An 18,639-nucleotide genomic window follows, 5' to 3' on the forward strand; every position below is an offset into this window, starting at 1 on the left:
GATTGGTGAGTTGCCTCTAAGGAAGACTGAGGCCAAGAGGACTGTTTTAAAACCACTTTAAAAAAATACAATGATATCCAGTTTGTTCTAGGTTACCTTTATGGAGCACGTGCCCCGTAATTTGAAACCTGTTGACTTGCAGAATGGACCCAAGTCCTCCTTTTCTGAGACTATGGGTTCTCCATCATGCGCTTCAGCCAGGGTATCGCTCGTCTTTCAGAGGAAGAAAGCCCAGGGGTTGCTAGAAACAGGCTTCATATCATACTCCAACTCCATTCCCAAACATTAAGGCAGCTGAGCATCACCACCTTTGAAAATCCAGCCCTTTTGCTTTTACGCTTTGTGAGTTTTAATATAAACCCCACACATTACTGCTGGGTTCAAGCACAGCTTTCAGCCAGCAAAGCTCTTCCACTTCCCGTATTGCAAAAACCCAGTTTCAATAGCTGGGTGCCAACTTGCCTAGAAACGCCACCCAGCCAACCGATGGTAGCACCGGAGGTCCCTTACTACCTCCGGTGTCAGTGACTCAGTCCACCCTGCCAACCGAGTTACCTTCGGGGAAAAAGTCTGGGAACAGGTAAGCTTAAAAAGAAGGCACAGATCAAACAAAATAATCTCACAGAGCTCTTTTTTATAACAAAGAAGAGAGATCTGTTTTTTTCCTAAGGGACAATACTGCAAATGATTCTAGAAGATACTGTTCAACTTGCAAATGCAACGCTCAAAGATGGAGATGGTTTGAACCAGAAACCAGCTCTAGGTCTCCCAAGGAAGGACAGGAGCACAGGCACCCTAGTTCAACGCGCAGGCTTCAATTCTCCGCCTCGTCTCACTTCAAGCAGAAAATCTGACAAAAGCAACGTATTATCAAGAAACAAGGGGGTATTTACCTAACCAAATCAAGCATGTTGTAGCTACATCTGACCTGCTGCCAGTCTGAGCTGGCACGTTTCTGTGGCACAATACAGCATTTTGCAAAAAAATGCTTGATTGGCCCTGCGTGTAATACAGCTTTTGTTGCTTCATACCAAGCAGAAGCAACCTATGACTTTGGATTGCAGAGACCATACAAGTGCCTCCACACTACAGCGTCCTTCACCAATCGCTAAATTAAATTGCTTTCTGTCAGGGGAAAGAAAAAAAAAAAAAAAAAAAAAACCCCAAACAAACCCTTTCCAGAGAATTTCTGACCAACAATAATACTGAGAATATAAATGATTTTTTTTTTTTTTTAATTTGCACATTGTCTGGAGAGAGGAAAATCTGAGGAGGCAAACAGTAACCTCTGATATTAACTGCTTTATCATGTTCCCAACGAACAGCAGAAACAGCAGCAAAAAGGCATCACAAACCCTCTGAAAAACACAAGTTGGCATATCATCAGAGTAAGCAAGGAGACAGAAGAATCAAGCACAGCTCACCTCAACAAGGCTGACAATAAAATCATCGGTAAAATAAACATACTAAAGAAAAAAAAAAAAGAAGAAAGGAAAGTCAGAACAAGATATGTTAATTTTCAGATTATTCAGAACACATGTTTTTGGATCTTCCAAAAGCACCATTGATTTTCCACCAATGTATTAACTCCATAAGCACAACAAAAGGCAGTAGGTGCAAGCAGAGAGAATCAAATCACTTCAGAGAGGGACCTATGTGTTCTCTGTTGCAGTAAGAAGCCCTCTTGGCACAAAGCAGCCAGAAAAGCCTGTTTACAAGGGCAGGTAGTGATAGGACAAGGGGGAATGGCCTTAAGCTGAAGGAGGGGAGATTTAGATTAGATGTTAGGAAGAAATTCTTCCCTGTGAGGGTGGTGAGACACTGGCACAGGTTGCCCAGAGAAGCTGTGGATGCCCCATCCCTGGAAGTGTTGAAGGCCAGGTTGGATGGGGCTTTGGGCAACCTGGTCTAGTGGAGGGTGTCCCTGCCCGCAGCAGGGGAGTTGGAACTAGATGGGCTTTGAGGTCCCTTCCAACCCAAACCAGTCTGTGATTCTGTGATAAAATGGTGTCTTTACCCAGCTCACCACATTTGGCAACCACTTAAAGCCCATCCTCAAACAATTGCAATTATATTTCCAATTCCAACTGCTGGCCTAGTCATCTCCTCGTTGCAACTCTGCCATTAAAAGCATTTGAATTGTCTTAATATTCTCCAAAAGAAAAAGAAAACAAATCCTGCAGTAAACTATGCAGTAGCTTCATGCCATCTACAGAGGAGCCTAAATGATACTTAGTTAAGTAACTGTTAAACTGTAACTGTGCTACATTTACAGAGCTTTGCAAAAATGCATTACTTAAAAGGACTACAAAAAAAGATTATATTTTCCTCTCACTGAAGTACTGAAAGCAGAATGTACTCTGCTGGAAATGAAACGGTGGGCGTTTGATGGCATATTTTAAATAGTATTCCTCTTTGTGCATGCAGTGTAATGCCACCCAAGGGGGAGATTAAAAAAAAAAAGTCTGTAATTTGCAAGTCCATTTCAAAGTCATATTGAGGATGATGTGAAATTCAGGATAGGATTCTTGAGAAAAATCTCCCTGGAAAATGTATATGTACCTCAGGGGAGCTTTGGATTTGCTTCCCCACACCGGAAGGCTGTTCTGTCTTTCGACATTTCAATGTTGTTTACTCTTCACATCTAATTTTGGAATTATCGAATAGTTTATTACAAAGGTGGATCTTCGACTAACAATATTTCTCTTCTGCAACCTCTAAGATTTCTAAAAATCCCTTATTATTCATTTTGAAAGTTTTATTGGTAGCAAGGATATAGCAGTTGCTTTGACAGTAAGGGATAACCCTGCTGTCAGATATTATGAAGGTAAGAGACATTTACTTGTGTGAAGGACCTTCCTTCCTGGCCCTGGGAAAACCAGGATTGCCCACGCTGGTCTGATCATTCTCAAACAATTGCAAACAATATCATGCTTTAAGGCTTTAGGTAGTAATCAAGAGGGATTAGGAGGGAATACTCTCCTTAATAGACTTCTGGCTAAACGGGTTTTCTCTTGAGTCGCCTTCCCTGAAGCGTTACAGACAGGCCACAGCTGGGTCTGGGGAGAGGAAAAGGGTAAGATCATTCTCCTGAGGTCAGATTCTCTTCCTTAGAGGCCCGAGTGTGTGGATGCTTAGACTCAAATTCATCACCGAATCCTGATGTCAGGAAAGATTCCTCCCCCGGGTCGGATGAGGAAGAAGCAGGGATGCTTCTGTTTTCACTTATAGTGCATAATCACATCCCACTGAACAAAAAGTTTAGGAGTGCCAGTGAGACCGTGATCCTGCCTGCCTTTTTTCCATGGCCACAATTTGTACTGCAGAAGACTGAAATACTTCAGTCCAACACTGAAGCCTTTAGATTCAATCTAGCATGGCATCAGGGTGAAAGGAAAAGCATCCACAGAAGACCAGAGCATACGATTTGAGTGATTTCCTTTTCCTCTCAAATTCTCACTAGTTTAATTTCACTTACTTTTCACCATACAGAAGTTAGAAATCTATCCTTATTTAGTCTTTTGTGTTAAGGGAGAGAGCGTGGCATGAATCATCTCCAAACCCCTACCCTGAAATCACCTCACTAACCACAAGGAGAGCCAGGACAACTAACTCGGACAAGAAACCTCCAGTTCACATAGCTCAAAGCAGGCAAATTTGGGAAAATTATGAAACCATAGGAAGAAAAAGTCTCAAGTATGTTATGTTGATACTTGCTGCTTGACTGTTTTCAGATCAAAGAAAACAGTGACAGAAAAGCTCTTATGAGATATCTAATCCATTACACTGAGATGATTCCCTCTACCAGCAAGACAGTGGCACAGCTGTGTCTCACTTCACTCTGCATTGAGGGGATTTTGTTACTGGTATGAATGACAGATTTGAGACTGGCAGTACCTTTAGTTTGGTTTGACCAGTTAAAGGAAAATAAAAATGTATTTTGCGCTACAAACAGATGACACAAGGTGTCTACCCCATCCTCTAAACATGTGAGACATGGCAGCCACAGTCAGACTATTATTTTGCACTTTGATCAATGCAACTTTGCAAGTCTCTCATGCCAATAAATTCTCCTCTTTTGAGTTAGTATTGGGTGAGATTATTAAAACAAAACCAGAAAACTAAGATCACAGTTTATATTCCTAGCTTTTGCAAATGACAGGTTATGGTTTAGCAGTGTAGTAAACTATAATCAATAATCTTGCTGCTTCTGTAATAATGCAAAAGCACTATATAGATTGTATCCATATTGCTTAGTCTAAAAATAAACAAATTAAATAGGACATACATCAAATATATATACACGCATGATTCACAAAAAGAAATTATTTGTGCTGAGAAGAGCAAGAGTCCAGTTCTGAGCTAATAGGATAATTAAAAATAAAGACAAAGCAACATAAGCTTAATTATTATTATTTTAACATGTTAAAAATACAGTCACATCAAAATAGGATACACAGTTATAAAACTGTTGCGGATGACATAAGAAAATAGTGTGTATATATTTTATATATAAAAATCTACAGTATTTACTAATGCTGATACATATTTTGGAGCCTTGTGTTGCTTGCACAAATAAATTGTACAGCTTTGTTATGAATTACAGAACCATCGTTAAACATTGAGATTATTACACTTAGCCACAATATTATATACATACATTTCTAAGCTGCTGTAAGCAATCAGAACTAAGGTAAGCCCAAGTCATATTTATCTTCACAATTTTAGTTTAGAGTTTCAGTGTAGTGCTTTGCTACTGTTACTTCGCTGCAGTTTGCAATTTTTAAAAAATAAAATTGCCCAGTTCATTAAAAATTACATCAGACACATTATATACACAAAAAGTTTTTGAAATATACTAAGTCAATGTTACTTCCATTTGTAAAAATTGTTTTACTTCTGTACCTTAAAACTTACAGAGCCAACCTGCAGCAATAATAGGCACTAAAGCTCATTCTTTACAGGAAAAAAAAAATAATCCATTTCTATGTTTTCAGTTAACAAATCTTACAAAACAAGAAGATAACAGGACAACCTTCCAAACCATCCAAAACTGGTGTTGATACCAACGTTTGGTACTTAAGTATTAGAAAAATCTCTCTGTTAAGCACTCCAAGGACCTCTTCTGGTGAGATCCTTACCCGCCTCAGCTCCCACCGGTTTCGATGAGAGGTCAGTGCGTTCAGCACCCAGCAGCTCGCAGGACTGTATCCTATGTGTGCCACTTAACCTGCCTTTTTTTTTTTTTTTTTTTTCTCTCCTTCACTCCCAATTCACAGTCAAGGAAAGGAAAATGCAAAGTAGAAAAGGCTGCAAACACTAATTAAAAATACTTACATTACTGGGAGTCTAAGCTTCCTATTAACAGTCAGGATCATTTTAGTGTAAAACACCATGCAGTCTCTCAGCAGCCTGATAGTACAACAGCACGTGTCCAATCACAGACATGAACCTACCGGCTCTTTGGGGTAAAAAAGGGCAAAACCAAAATGGAATTGACATGACAAAGCTTAAGAGAAGGGACACTGCACACTCACAGAGCTCAGGGAATGTCAAGCCTCACCCAAATCTCAGACTCCTGCGTGTACTTTGCAAGAGTGTCGAGGAGCTGGTCATCCTCTGATACCTGCGAGATTTGGCCCTGAACCAGTTTGTTTACTCTGACAGCACAGCATGGTGAAAAGCGAAGGGCGCAGCACCATTCTGTATCTGGCATTACTCACTGGGCTCCAATATGTTGCATATAGGATGACATTCTGAAGGTAGATTTGGGCGAGAAGGTAAAAATTCTCCACTTTCGATGCACCTAAAAAACTAAACACTGCCCTGAATTTAAAGCACCATTTCTTAGCCAGATTAGAGAGACATTTTTGGCTTTCTGCTTTTGCCTGCCTGCTCCTTCTTGCTGAGAAAAATGACAAACAGTAGTCAAAGGAGAGGAACTTAACTCTCACGTAAGATTAAATTAATTATCCCAAAGCATCTCTCCTGCCCAGAACAGATACTGGGATGCTGAGGCAGCTGTATAAAAATGACAGAAATTCCCATTCAAAATGAATGGTTTTGCAAATAAATTACAAAGAAAATTAATATGAAATAAAAGTACTTCACAAGCTTTGCCCAAAGTTAAATGCATTTACATTTAAACTCTTTAGCTCTTTTCCATATGCATTTGTGCATTATAAGTGCACACTCACACATGTGCACACACACATCTATACAGTGCATTAACAATGTCAGTCAAAATAAAACTTGTAAATGTGTTACAGGTTTTAGGCAGAAAGATTGTAACACAAGTTACTTAACCGTAAGGAACAATGACAGTATTAACCACATTGCGTACATGATCTTATTGCTGTATCTACGTGCATCAGATCACTGCCAATAGCTTCAAGGCAAGTCCAAGAACTCAACTAGCCTTCAATGAAAGTCTGAAACATCTTTGAAATAGTGTTATTTTTGAGACTCATGTGAACTGTCTGCATTTCATAGGAGAACTGAGGTGGACTACCACTAACACAGTAACTGGGTTTAACTGGGTTTGGTTCTTGCCATTTTACTAAGAATAGACTATTCTCAGAGAAGCACGGATTCATGCATAGACAATCCATCATTTCTATTTCGATAGTGTTGGGCTTGAGCTGATGGGCTTGAATATTGGTATTGTGGTGAACCATGCTCTTCAAAGGCTGGTGAAGTCCTGTATCTTATTGGACTATCCACACAAACAGCAGGAAGACTATGGTCTTGAAAAGGTGTTGATGGAAAATGCTGGTATTTCTGGAAATTATCCAAGTGGCCTTTGTTAATATCTTGGCTCCAGGGCTGCCTGTAGGGTTCGTGTCTGTAAATAAATGCAGCGTCTTGCCACTTTGTATCTTCTGGTAAATAATCCACTGGAGGGATTATGAATTTGACACCTGCAGGGGACCTTGAGTTGCTGGTATAAGCATCGGCAGGGGCTACTTCTATCTGACCAGGGGCTTGTGAAAGAGGATTTTGGCGACTGGCAGGATAGGAATTCATTTGTAGTTTATCCGGAGAATAATCTACCGAAATAAAAGAACCATATGGCCTACCAGAAGGGCTGGATCGATTCCCATGGTAATGTAGAGGTACAGAACTGGTATTGCCTATACTGGAAACGTGCTTTGGAGAATTTCCATGGTAAGTAGGTGGATTACTGTAACATGGCAGTGGCTGTTTTACATTCAGTCCATGAGGTGGTCCATCAGATTGTGATGGATATTTTGGAGACCTGGGTTGTGAAGTGAAGGTGTAATTATTGGGTATTTTTAATGGAGAAGGTATTTTTTCAGTTTGCTTTCTTGAACTATTAGAATACATTACGTGCCTAGGGCTCTGCGGATGAGCTCTCTCAAGCATCTCTTCAACAAGATTCTCATTCTCAGCTTCGGGAACATTGTCATACTGAGAAGCATTAGACCCTCGCTTACCTTCATCAGCATCCAAAACCCTCATCTTTTGCTTTACATTCAAAGGCTGTGTTTCTCCAGGACTTGGCGGTGGTCCTGAAACTGCATGGTTTATTGGCCTTCCTTTCACCTCTGCAGTAAGTTTCATTGTTTTTTCAATTATTTTGATATCAGAGGGTTTATTCCACTTAGGTACAAATTCCCTTCTTGTATTTGAAGTAGCATTAGAATTTTGATTAGCAGCTGCATTATTATACTGTCTCGAGTTGTCTTGCTCTGTTGGCTGAGGCTTTCTTCTGGTATCTACCTCGTTCTTAGCCACACTACTTTGTGTCTCTATTGGTCGAGTCTTCTGCTGTTTTAAGGAAGGTTTCTTTTCCAGTGAATTAATTCTTTTCCGGTTATTTGGTGAACTTTCTGGTTCTTCTCCTGGGGATGGTCTCCTCTCTGTCCTTCTTGTTGTTTGTGTACCAGTGCTGTTCTGTCCATTAAGCATTGGAGTGGAGTTAAGCACAGCAGGCTGAGGTCCTGATGGAATCTGCCCCAATGGCTTCTTTGGAAATTCATCTTCTTTACCTAAAGCAAGAACAGTAATAACATAAATTCACCTTTGTACAGAAGTCATCTTTGATCTGTTGGTCATGCAAGCAAAAATAGCAATGAACTCTATTACCTGGGCCTCCCTCTGGGTCACTATTCTGCTAAAAACCTCAAATGTTTTTCTGTATACTGACATCAAACAAAGATTTTGTTTAGGCTCTCATCTCAACTAGTTACTCTAGACTTTCATTCTACAGCTGATGCAATCTTGCCAAGCTTTTGCTCATTCATGACACTGCTGCAAAAAATCCTTTTGCTAGATGACGTTTTGGTTACAGTACCTACTCTGTATGTAAGCCTCCTCACACTGTCCCTGTCGCATTAAGTAAACTACTTTCTCCACTTCAAAAATCCTTCCCAATAACCCTCTCCCAATCTATTGTTTTCCATTCATTTATCTTTTAATGTTCACCTCTGGTAAACTATACTATCAGTTCCTCCCTCACATGCACAAGCTTCCTAATAGACATCTTTGAACTTTCTTTCACTTCTTTTTTTGGGTGGAGCTTGTCATTAACATCTGCACAATTCAGTCCTTGTTGCCCCTCAATCCCTGCCTAGACATTTCATCCTCAGTATTAAAAAGCTACAGTATAACTAAAAGACTCTATACAGAATCATATGTTTTTCAGTTCAGTTTTCCATCAGTTATAGAACAATTGAAGTAGTTAATGCTGATACTGGCTACGTCATGATTTCATTTGAGTGTTCAATGGAGGAGTTTTGCTGAACACAAGGACATGATTTACAGAAATAGGATATGAATGGAAAGTTCTCCCAGACTGGAGCTTAACACATCACAACAGCCAGTGGTAAAGATCAGTTATGTGGGGACCCAGAACAATCCACATTACCACTACAGAAAGAATAAAGAAGTGTTTCATTGCTTGATGCTGTTCGTAGAACAATTTACATCGAATTTTCCACTGCAGTCTTTCTCCTTAGCAGTCAACGCCCTTCATATCCTCAGCCAAAGCCTTTTATCATATCCACTTGCATATAACTTATTTAATTGTGTAATACATTACTTTCCCATTATAAGCAGAAAAGGTCACATACTTCTCATTACGCATATTAATCTAAATTTAATTTATTTGATGTTCAGTATTTCTCAAAAAAAAAAAAAACCCAACTTTTAAAGTCAGCATAACCAAACAAATCCTACTCAACACTATCTATTAAGCAAAAGCTCTGCTGAAAAAAAAAAGAAATGGCTACCCTTGCTTAAACGTTATACAAAATAAAAATGGCTGTCAGTAAAATAATTTTGTTTAATTCCTGCTTCTTCCTAAAACAAGAACAGTAGAATCAAAGATCACAAAGTTAGCACCTCACTCTTTCTAGCCATTTGTAATTAAAATTCCTTTTACGTGTCTGTATGGGTTCACAGGAATGAACACATACAAATGTCTCTATCCCTGACGAGTGCTGTGGTTAGAAGTGAGCTATGTTCATTTTTACAGTGAATAGTACGAGCTCAATCTTTGACAACTGGTTCATGATAGAGATACACAGAGGAAAGTCAGCAGCCAAGGTCAGTATTATTTATTATAACAACATAACAAACTACCATCACAGATCAGCTGCTATATAAACTGAATGAAAACTTAGTTTGTGCCAGCTAGGATGTAGCAGGAGGACAGCAGAGAAGAATACAATGACGCCATGTGTCATGACAAGATAACTAAATAAAAAGTACTTAAAAACAGTCTGGTTTTGCCAAACAAACTAGCCTTTTCTTGATTTTCAAAGTCTTCATAAGAAGCCAAAGGTCATATGCAAACCAACCCTTTCCTTTAGAAATACATAACTTCAGAAACCTCAGTTTACATAAAACAAACACAGCCTACCCAGGCTTTCTGTAGAAAACCCCTCCACTCTGCTTTTTCTCTAGTTATCCTCTGCTCAGTTATGGTCATACAATTATTTAGATACACAAACCTATGCTCTTACACTGAGAATACTCACTGTCTACACCTTGCTACAACTTGGCAAAAGGAAGATACTCATGCTGAGCCCTCTCCTCAATTACTCGTCCCCAAAGTGGAGATTCCACGTGTTAAATCACCGTACAGGATTATACACCTGGCATGCCTATCCGCTGTGAATGGAGAACACCTACGTAAACGGTTGCAAGACAGTACAGCAGGTTATATGGTGCGGTAGAGCCTCAGCATTAGGCTCCAACGAGTAGCTCTTGGAATTACAAGCCTCATGGTATGTGGTCTCTCGCTGTGGGGCTCCACTTTTCACAAATCAGGCTAAAATCTGAAGCATGGATTTATAAACTTACACTCCCCAGCAGTGCACCATTAGAAGAACAGTTGAGGGGACAGAAGAATGAGTGGCATGGATGTTGTAAACAGATGATTTAACAGCTGTGCAATATACTGCCTGCTGCACCAGCCTCTTCAAAACAGTTCTTTATGAACAGGAGTTCACTTTCTGAACTTGCTTCAGTTTGGCAAATGGCATTTGTATCATTTAATTCCATTTGCATTCACAGTGTCAGGCAAAGCTGAAGATCTTGTCTCCTAAATAAAGGTAAATTTTGCCCATAATAAATATTCCTGATACTGGAACTATATATTACAGTGCTTTCAATCTTACTAGTTTTAAATGTTAAAATAGCATGAAGTCTGAATTAAGAAACAATACTCAAAGTACACACCAAAAACTTGTCATCTACATCATACAGAACTAGTCTTTATATGCTGCTAATCCATTTATAACCTCCAGGTGATCCATAGTGTTTATGGGATAGCATGACAAAATGGCTCTTGACATCTCTCAATTATTTAATTTTTGTCCTTCTATGCAATAAATGTTTTAGAAAAATTATTTATTTTTCCACGCTTGAAATTCAGCTATTCAAGCTATATAAAAAAACCCCCTTAAGACAAGTTCCTCTAGTAGCTGCCATGCTTCCTTCATTTGTACAAAGACGTTAAAAGCATGAACTGGTTTCCTTTCTTCCAGCTTTTACTCTTTAAGAAATGCATACAGAGCAATATGAGAGCCTTTGAAATATACTTGGTTGTACAATAAAGGTGGGGTTTGTGTGAGTTTTTTGTTTTTTAATTTCACACACTTGAGGTTTCTTAATTACCATTAAGCTCTAATAAAACCCAAGTGAGAATACTGCAGACATTTTTTTTGAATTCTATCTAGGCTGCTTTGAAGATTACTTTGTCATCTTTCCTTCACGTTTCAGTGTAAAAGAAAACATGACAACTAGACGTATGTGTGCTGCACTGTATAGATGATGTATGCTACAACATGAATTACAGCTGTAAAATGAGTATCAGAGAAATCTTTCCAGTTCTGTTGTGAAACTGTTAAAACTCGACATTAATTCATGTGCTGAGTAACAAGCAAAGAATTCCAAGACAATAGTTTATTTAGAAGAACGCCTCTGCATTCTAACAGCATGATATCGTGTTTATAGGCTGGTAATACCGGAGCTTAGCCCTTCCAAGGAAAACAAAAATACGAAGAATGCATATGTGCAGCGGGAGGGTCAGTGAGGAAAAGAAGAAATACAGCTTTAAATCTTAGCCACAGGGCTTCCACAGAACTTGGTATAACCTAACCTCAGACAAAAACAACTGACACAGCTTGCTTAATCAACGACATTTGCATGTGAAACTTTAAGAAAGGCCACATCACTCGAGGAATTCAATTCAGTAATCAAAGCTAAGAAGCATGGGCCTTGTTCTGGTTCAAAAATGCTTGAGCTTCTATCACCTCCTGCCATAAAAAGCACTGGAAGGAGAGGAGTTGTATAAGGATCTACGATGCTGCAGCACAAAGACATCCTGCAAACCAGCCACCTTCTAAAGGAAAACCAATTTGTTTTAAACTGTGAAACAGATATTTAGTTCTAATTTAACCATACAAATCATACACACATATACATATACACGCACAGAACCGTCACTTCCAGTGGAACTACCAAGTACTTTAAAAAGAAATAAAAACTCCTGAAGTTCAAAAAAAAAAAGTCATCCACAAAATTAAACAAGTAGAGGATAACTGAATCTATCACCGTGCACATTAATACGAGACATTCCTCAAAAGCACAAAATAACATGCAAACTATGGCAGTGAATGCTTTAAGCAGTTCACTAACAGCAAGAATAGCAAGAAAACCATGATGCTGCATGCTGGCAAGAAAGAAAGAAAAAGGGTAATAAAAGCAAAAAGCGGAGGAAAAGAAACCACAACAGAAAAGCAAACAAAAGAAACTAAGTCGCAACAAACATCTCTACCATTAAGAGGTACACAATAGCTCACCAGAGAAGCAGGCAAAAGTACCAATTCTGCTTATAAGCCGCATATCTACCAATTTTCCACTCCAAATCTGCCTAAAGCCTTGCGCGCAGCTCTCAACCATCATCTTTACTACTTCAGCTGAACACACTGTTCAAGCTTCTCAGATCTGAGCATGCAAACATTTTATTTTGAGGTTTTCAAGGACATTCAATTGAATATCTGTTTGTGCTGTTGATCCGAAGTCTGTTAATTCACTTTCTGGACATACCATTCTGACTAAAGAACAGAGAAACGTTTCAATTCTACAAGAAGTATTTCTGGGATAAGTGCTTTTCTATACAATCTATGATGTTTACATGAAAGGTTTAAAATCATTTTAAAATGAGAAGTTAAGAGAAAGCTGTCCAGTTCAGCTGAGATTTTTTTGGCAGCGACCACTACAGTTATTGAATGTCCCTTTGTCTTCTGAAGCAAACAAAGCAATCAGATGTTTTTCCCATGTTGCCAGTATTTGCATGAGATGCAGAACAGGGTGACTCTCGTCCTTCTCTCCCCCTCTCCTTTCACCTGAGCAGGTTCCTAAACAGAGTTTAGTTACTGGCTTTTCCCAAAGACAAACAATATAGCTTATATCAGAGTTTACAGAGCTGGGAGTATAGGATTTTTTATTTTTCCTTTAAAAGAAAAAGTAGTGATTTCGTTGGCTTGTATGCAGCATAGCATAAAATAAGCAAAGAAAAAAGAAAAAATAGGGCGAAAATTGGGTGAGGAAGGAGAGAAATGGAAGTAGAGGGAGACAACTGAAGCAAAACAAGAACAATCAGGTGCTTGTTTGCTGCTGGTAAACATATTACCTGACATGAAAAGGACAAAAGCAAATATGAGCAGATCTGACTGTTCCCAAAAAGATAAGAAATTCAAGTCATATTAAAGAAAGTTTTACTCTGCTGACTTCTTCCTGCTCTAACAAGTCTTGGTCACCACCCAGTGGAAGTCGATCTCAACTACAAGACTTTTACAGATAATTGCTTCAGGAGGCACTAACAGCCTCATGCATTGAATAGCAGACATATAATTGGAGTAAAGTGCTTTAAGTGCTCTCTCCGGTGAATAACAGTCTAGTCCTTAATTTCAGCACCAGAATACATGCACTTTGACTGTTCTAACACAGTTTTCAAGGATGGTAATGGTCATAAAAACAACTCTTAAAATGACATCTTGGTATTTTGTGTTTATTTTCCATCAGTGATGTCCCATCTTACTTCTTCAGTTTACAAGTCCAAGAGAATTTTAAAGAAATTAAAGTGCCTGCACTAGAAGCTCAAGCTGCTGTCAAAGTCAACCTCTGCTCCTCCTCCTTCATATGCCATCATCAGCAAAGGAGTTACTAAAATGAAATCTTGCCTGACAACTTGAAGGTAGAACAAAACACACCGTTTGCCTTTCTGCTGCTATGTCACTTTTGTAGTACTGACAGTAAAGAAAACTTACTTTATAATCATCTGCATTTAGATAAACAATAGAAACATTAACGAATTTGGTCATCAAGCAGAAAATAACAGCTGTATGTCTGTAAGCTGCCTTTGCAAAAAAAAAAAAAAAAAACCACACCAAACCCAAACCCAAAACAAAAAAACAAAAACAAAACCCAAAACAACAACAAAAAACCCCAACCCACCACCAAAAAAACCCTCAGGTTAACCTCTTCACTTTACATCTCTTATTCCACATTTATTCCAGAAAATATACTTTCTTGACAAGTCAGTTTAAAAATAGGAATACGCACAATGACCAACATAACTATCTGGACCATATTTTTAAAAAGCATGCAAGTTTTAAACAGTAAAGATTTTTAAATGATGCAAAGCCAACGTCCAAAACTACTGAAAATAATATACTAATTATATTAGTATAATTCCATATATTAATTCCCTTCATAATACTGTAAAGTAGTTGTATCACGCAAGAAACAAGGCAGAAAAATTAGGTTAGTTGATTAAAATATGAAGTGCATCGTATGGAATAGCTACTTGTACGTTCTTCAAGCACAAGTGAAAAATCCAAAATTCCTCTGAAACAAAACACAACCAAAAGAGAAACACCATCAGAAACAGGAAAGTCAAGCTGACTTACGTATTTCTATTGTTTCGGCTGTCAAAGTGCATTAACAGCAGAGACTAGACATTATTTAATAGATTATCAACATATTATATACTTCTGCACTATCACCAAGGAGTATTTAAAATAGATACTTGAATAAAAGACATTGATAATAAATTTAATAAAATGTACCTTTAAAGATAAATAGCAGATAAACATTTAAAAATTTATGGCAAATGCCAGACTCAAACTTTGCTTGTTTTCCCCGAATACAGAAAAGGCTGGGAGAACTAGAATGAAGTCAGAGTTTAAAGCTGGTGTTATCACGCACAAATATAGTTAAGATGATCCAAATTCCAAATTTCCAATACTGCTTTAAAATTAAGGTACAAGACCTTTATCTGTGATTAAAGCCTTCTCAGCTGCTGTAAGAACTACTAAACTTTCAGTCACTTGAAAAAAATTAAAAAAAAATAAAAAAAAATCCAAAATCCAATCCCAGGTCCCTCGCCCTCCCTTTTCAGGACACCTTATATCAAAACACAGGTGAGAAACTGTCTCAAGAACAGACCTGGAGCCTTCAGCCTTGAAGGTGGGCCTGTCTGTCTTGTTTATGAAGCACTAGATTAATAAACTACGTATTTTTAAGTAGAATATGAAACTTTCACTGGTAAGCACTTTTGTTTATTAAAGACAGACACTATTAAAATATATGTATTAATATATAAATATTGCTTATTAGACATTTCATTATTTATGTAGTCCTACAGGAATAACTTATAGCAAAGCTGGAAATTCTATCCAAATCTTGAGAGCTTTTAAAGAATTTTGCCGCTGTTTTGAATAACATCCAAGGAAAGAATCTGCATCAAAAAATTTTGGAAATCAGTGGTGTATATCACGAAAATTCCTTTCACTATGCTCTAGACATCATCCTTGAATTAAGGAAGACATTGTCTGCTCTGTGTCAGACCTGTCTCCTTGAGATGTCAACAGGAATCATACAGATTTAGATGAGCATGCTGTTCAAGAACCTGCCATGGTGTGGACACCCTTCATAATCTTCCAGGCAATCCATAAAATACCAATTGCTTTTTCTACTAAATTTGCTTGAGGATGTGTCAGAGGAGAAGTACCCTAAAGGACAGTTTCTACCGTATAGCTGTCACAGCCTGCTTCTCTGAGGGCTTGCCAGCAAGAAGCGTGCTTATCCCTACAGTTTACTGTCTCCATAGTCACTGGAACAGGGAACTGAACCTTGGGTTTTTAGAAAACAGCACTTAAGTTGCAATCCATCCTCCAAAGGTTGTAGCTGCTGAGTGCAGGCAATCCTGTACTGGCCAGCAGTTAGACTAGAAATTGCCAGAAAAAGGAATGAAAATCCACAGTATGCTTTTATGCAAAATAGCCCTAGCATTGGCAAAAACATTTTCCCTGACATCCAAAATTAGCACGATCGATTCAGCAGTGCCTCTTAACATCCACATTCTGGCTGAGTACTTTAAGGGTTTTATCAGTGAGAAAGCACTGAACAAAGTTCTCTGCTCTGAAGGGAGCACGGAGCTCCTTAATGTAGTGGGAGAAGCCATGGAGGAAGCAAGCCAAAGAAAGCTACATCAGACATAAGCAGACATCCACTTTAAAGTAACACAGAAGTTATTACCTCTTACCCAACTAGGGCAGAAAAATCTATACAGCCTAACAAAGGATGCCAGATGGAAAATTCCACTGAGCTTAATTAGCTCACTGCTATTCCTGGATGACTGATACTGATGCAACTGTAAGATGGAGATTTTTAAAATTTTTCCTCACGTGCATTTTTATTTTAGTTCTTAAAGGTGTAATTGTTGCTCAGTGAAAAAACAACCAACCAACCATACAATATAGGAAGTAGTCCTCTGATTTCAGAAAACTAAAATAAACATTATTTTCTCAGGCTACAGTGGATACTGAAATGAACGGTCTGCTATTTTTTGTGTGTATTACTGCATGATATACAATGGTTTCATAAGTTTTATATGAAATTGAAAGAAAAGTAGTAAAAAGACACTGATGGCAGTAAAGATAGTAGAGTCAGACAGACAAGTAAGCAAAGCTGAATGTCTAGAGAATGCTGAGAACCTGTAGAAAAATATTATTGCCCGAAGACAGTGATTAGTAAAACCAAAAAGAACATCAGAGTGGGGAAAAAAAATTAAAAAAAAAATCAAAGGCTTGTGAAATTTATATGAAGAACAAATGAGGCAGCCTCACTCCACTACAGATAACAGCAGACAAATCAGCTAGATTTCCAAGGATTAGGATGAAGGCACTTTATTGTGAAAGGTTAAGTAATGTTCCCATTTACCCCTGGCAAAAATATACCACACAGAGAGGCTTTCTCAGGCTACTTTGAAATTAAAAAGAAAAAAGCTCAATTCCTCATCCAGTACTTCACTTTGCCTTTGCTTTTCCGATTTTAATATTAAACCTGTCTCATGTTGAGAAAAAAAAAAAAAAAAAAGCATTTTATTGTTATTGATATTGCTTTAGCTATCCAAAAGAAAGAACCAATATGACTCAAAACAATTACTGTCCTGTCAGCTAGTCTTACCAAAAGTTACACATAAACATACAAAGCATGAAACCAAGCAACTTGCATTCCATTGCCAAACTGTCTCGTTGTGAAGACACATTCACTGCCTTCTACATTACCACATTCATGAAAAATCTACCCATCTACAAACAATTAAAATTTCCAGGGGAGGAACTCCCTCACTGTTCAAACATAATCACAGAGAACTCTGCATTTAAAATTTAACATTTTAAAAGCACTCCCATGATCTATCTTCCTTTAACATGATGGAGGGGAATCGATGCTAAAAGACAAAGTTGCTCATTGCCGTTATTTGCTCATATCTAGTCACCGTGTCCAAACATCAGCTGCGACAAGATGTCTGACAAAGCAGGCAGCTGAAGAGAGCAACTTGCTCTGAAGAACAAGTCAAGAGTGAAACCTAGCTTGTGGAAAAAGGACGGAGAAAACGCAGGATGGGAAGGCTGCGATTAGAAAGGGGAAGAAGCAGTGCACATGGTAACGTGGAGAAGAACTGCAGACTTACTCAACACAGTCTGTAGATGAGAAGGACCAAGAAGACTGAGCAGACAAAAAGACAAGAGCAGGAACTAGACTTAGACCTACTGTGGGTGGGAGAAAGTGTGCTGGAGAGATGTTATAGAAAGTCAGAAAGAGAGTGAAACACAGAAACAAGGAGCAAGAGAAATAGGAAAACCTGACAAGAAGCCAGGTAAAATGGGAAAACCTGACAAGAAGACGATGGTAAATAAATGTACAGGAAGTGTTTGTACTCCAGAGGGACAGATCTCGTGAGGAACCAAATGAAACCGGCATCTACTTGTGATGAGTAGTCCTGAAACAGCCCAATATTGGATGCAATAAGGTCTACAGAAACGGAAAAATGAAGTTTATTAATGAAAGAGCTTCAGGAACAAATTACCAGAACAAACACTACATCGGCAACCTTTATTCTGACACATCTTAAATTCTGGAAGCTAACCAGAGCAACTTAATAAAGTTATTTTAAAGTAGTTTCTGCCACATATTTAAAATTTCAAAAAGCTTATGTTCTTTCCCACATACTATTTTACAATTAGCAAGGATAAAAAAAGGACTCTGAATAATCACAAGAAAAATTCTAATTACAGATTGTGGAGGTAAGGATAGAAAAGATAATAGATTCTTAACACAGAAAGAAGAGATCCCATACACATTTCAGAAGTGCAAAACAACCATCTCCGCCTTGCAATGGAAAAGCACAAACATAAAGGCTGAGAAGAAACAAAGAAAATTCAGTTAAACACCCAGAAGGTCTATCACCTGCAAACAATTAAAAATCTGGATTTGACTAACAGAAGAAACTATTTGACCTGAAGTTTGTTCCATAGCTAATCAAGCTACAAAACAATGTGGATTCTCAGACAATGTCGTAATATTTGATCTTCTATCTTACAGATTTTATAAATCAAAGTGACTATAATTATCAGAACATGGGATGTTTTAAAGTGCTTTGCCATTAGCTTACAACTAGTAACCAAAACACCAAAAAAAGAGCAAGCTCATGAAATGAAGGGTGTTGATTTTAAACTGTAAAATATTTTTTGGGGAAAAAAGCCCAAAACCTATGCAGTGATGAAGAGAGAAATATTTGTACAATTTTTAACAGCATGA

General features: G+C 38.2%; 1 protein-coding gene across 2 annotated transcripts in view; it reads right to left on the reverse strand.

The window, feature by feature from the left end:
* Positions 1-4,401: 4,401 nt before the first annotated feature.
* USP6NL (USP6 N-terminal like) overlaps positions 4,402-18,639 on the reverse strand; it is a 123,397-nt gene continuing 109,159 nt past the window's right edge. For both annotated transcript variants that reach the window (XM_075764100.1, XM_075764016.1), the window contains one exon: positions 4,402-8,012. In XM_075764100.1, coding sequence (XP_075620215.1) covers positions 6,577-8,012 — 1,436 coding nt within the window. In that variant the 3' untranslated portion in view covers positions 4,402-6,576. The remainder of the gene's footprint in view (positions 8,013-18,639) is intronic.

This window comes from Balearica regulorum, chromosome 1 (assembly GCF_011004875.1).
Source record: "Balearica regulorum gibbericeps isolate bBalReg1 chromosome 1, bBalReg1.pri, whole genome shotgun sequence".
Lineage (NCBI taxonomy): Eukaryota > Metazoa > Chordata > Aves > Gruiformes > Gruidae > Balearica > Balearica regulorum.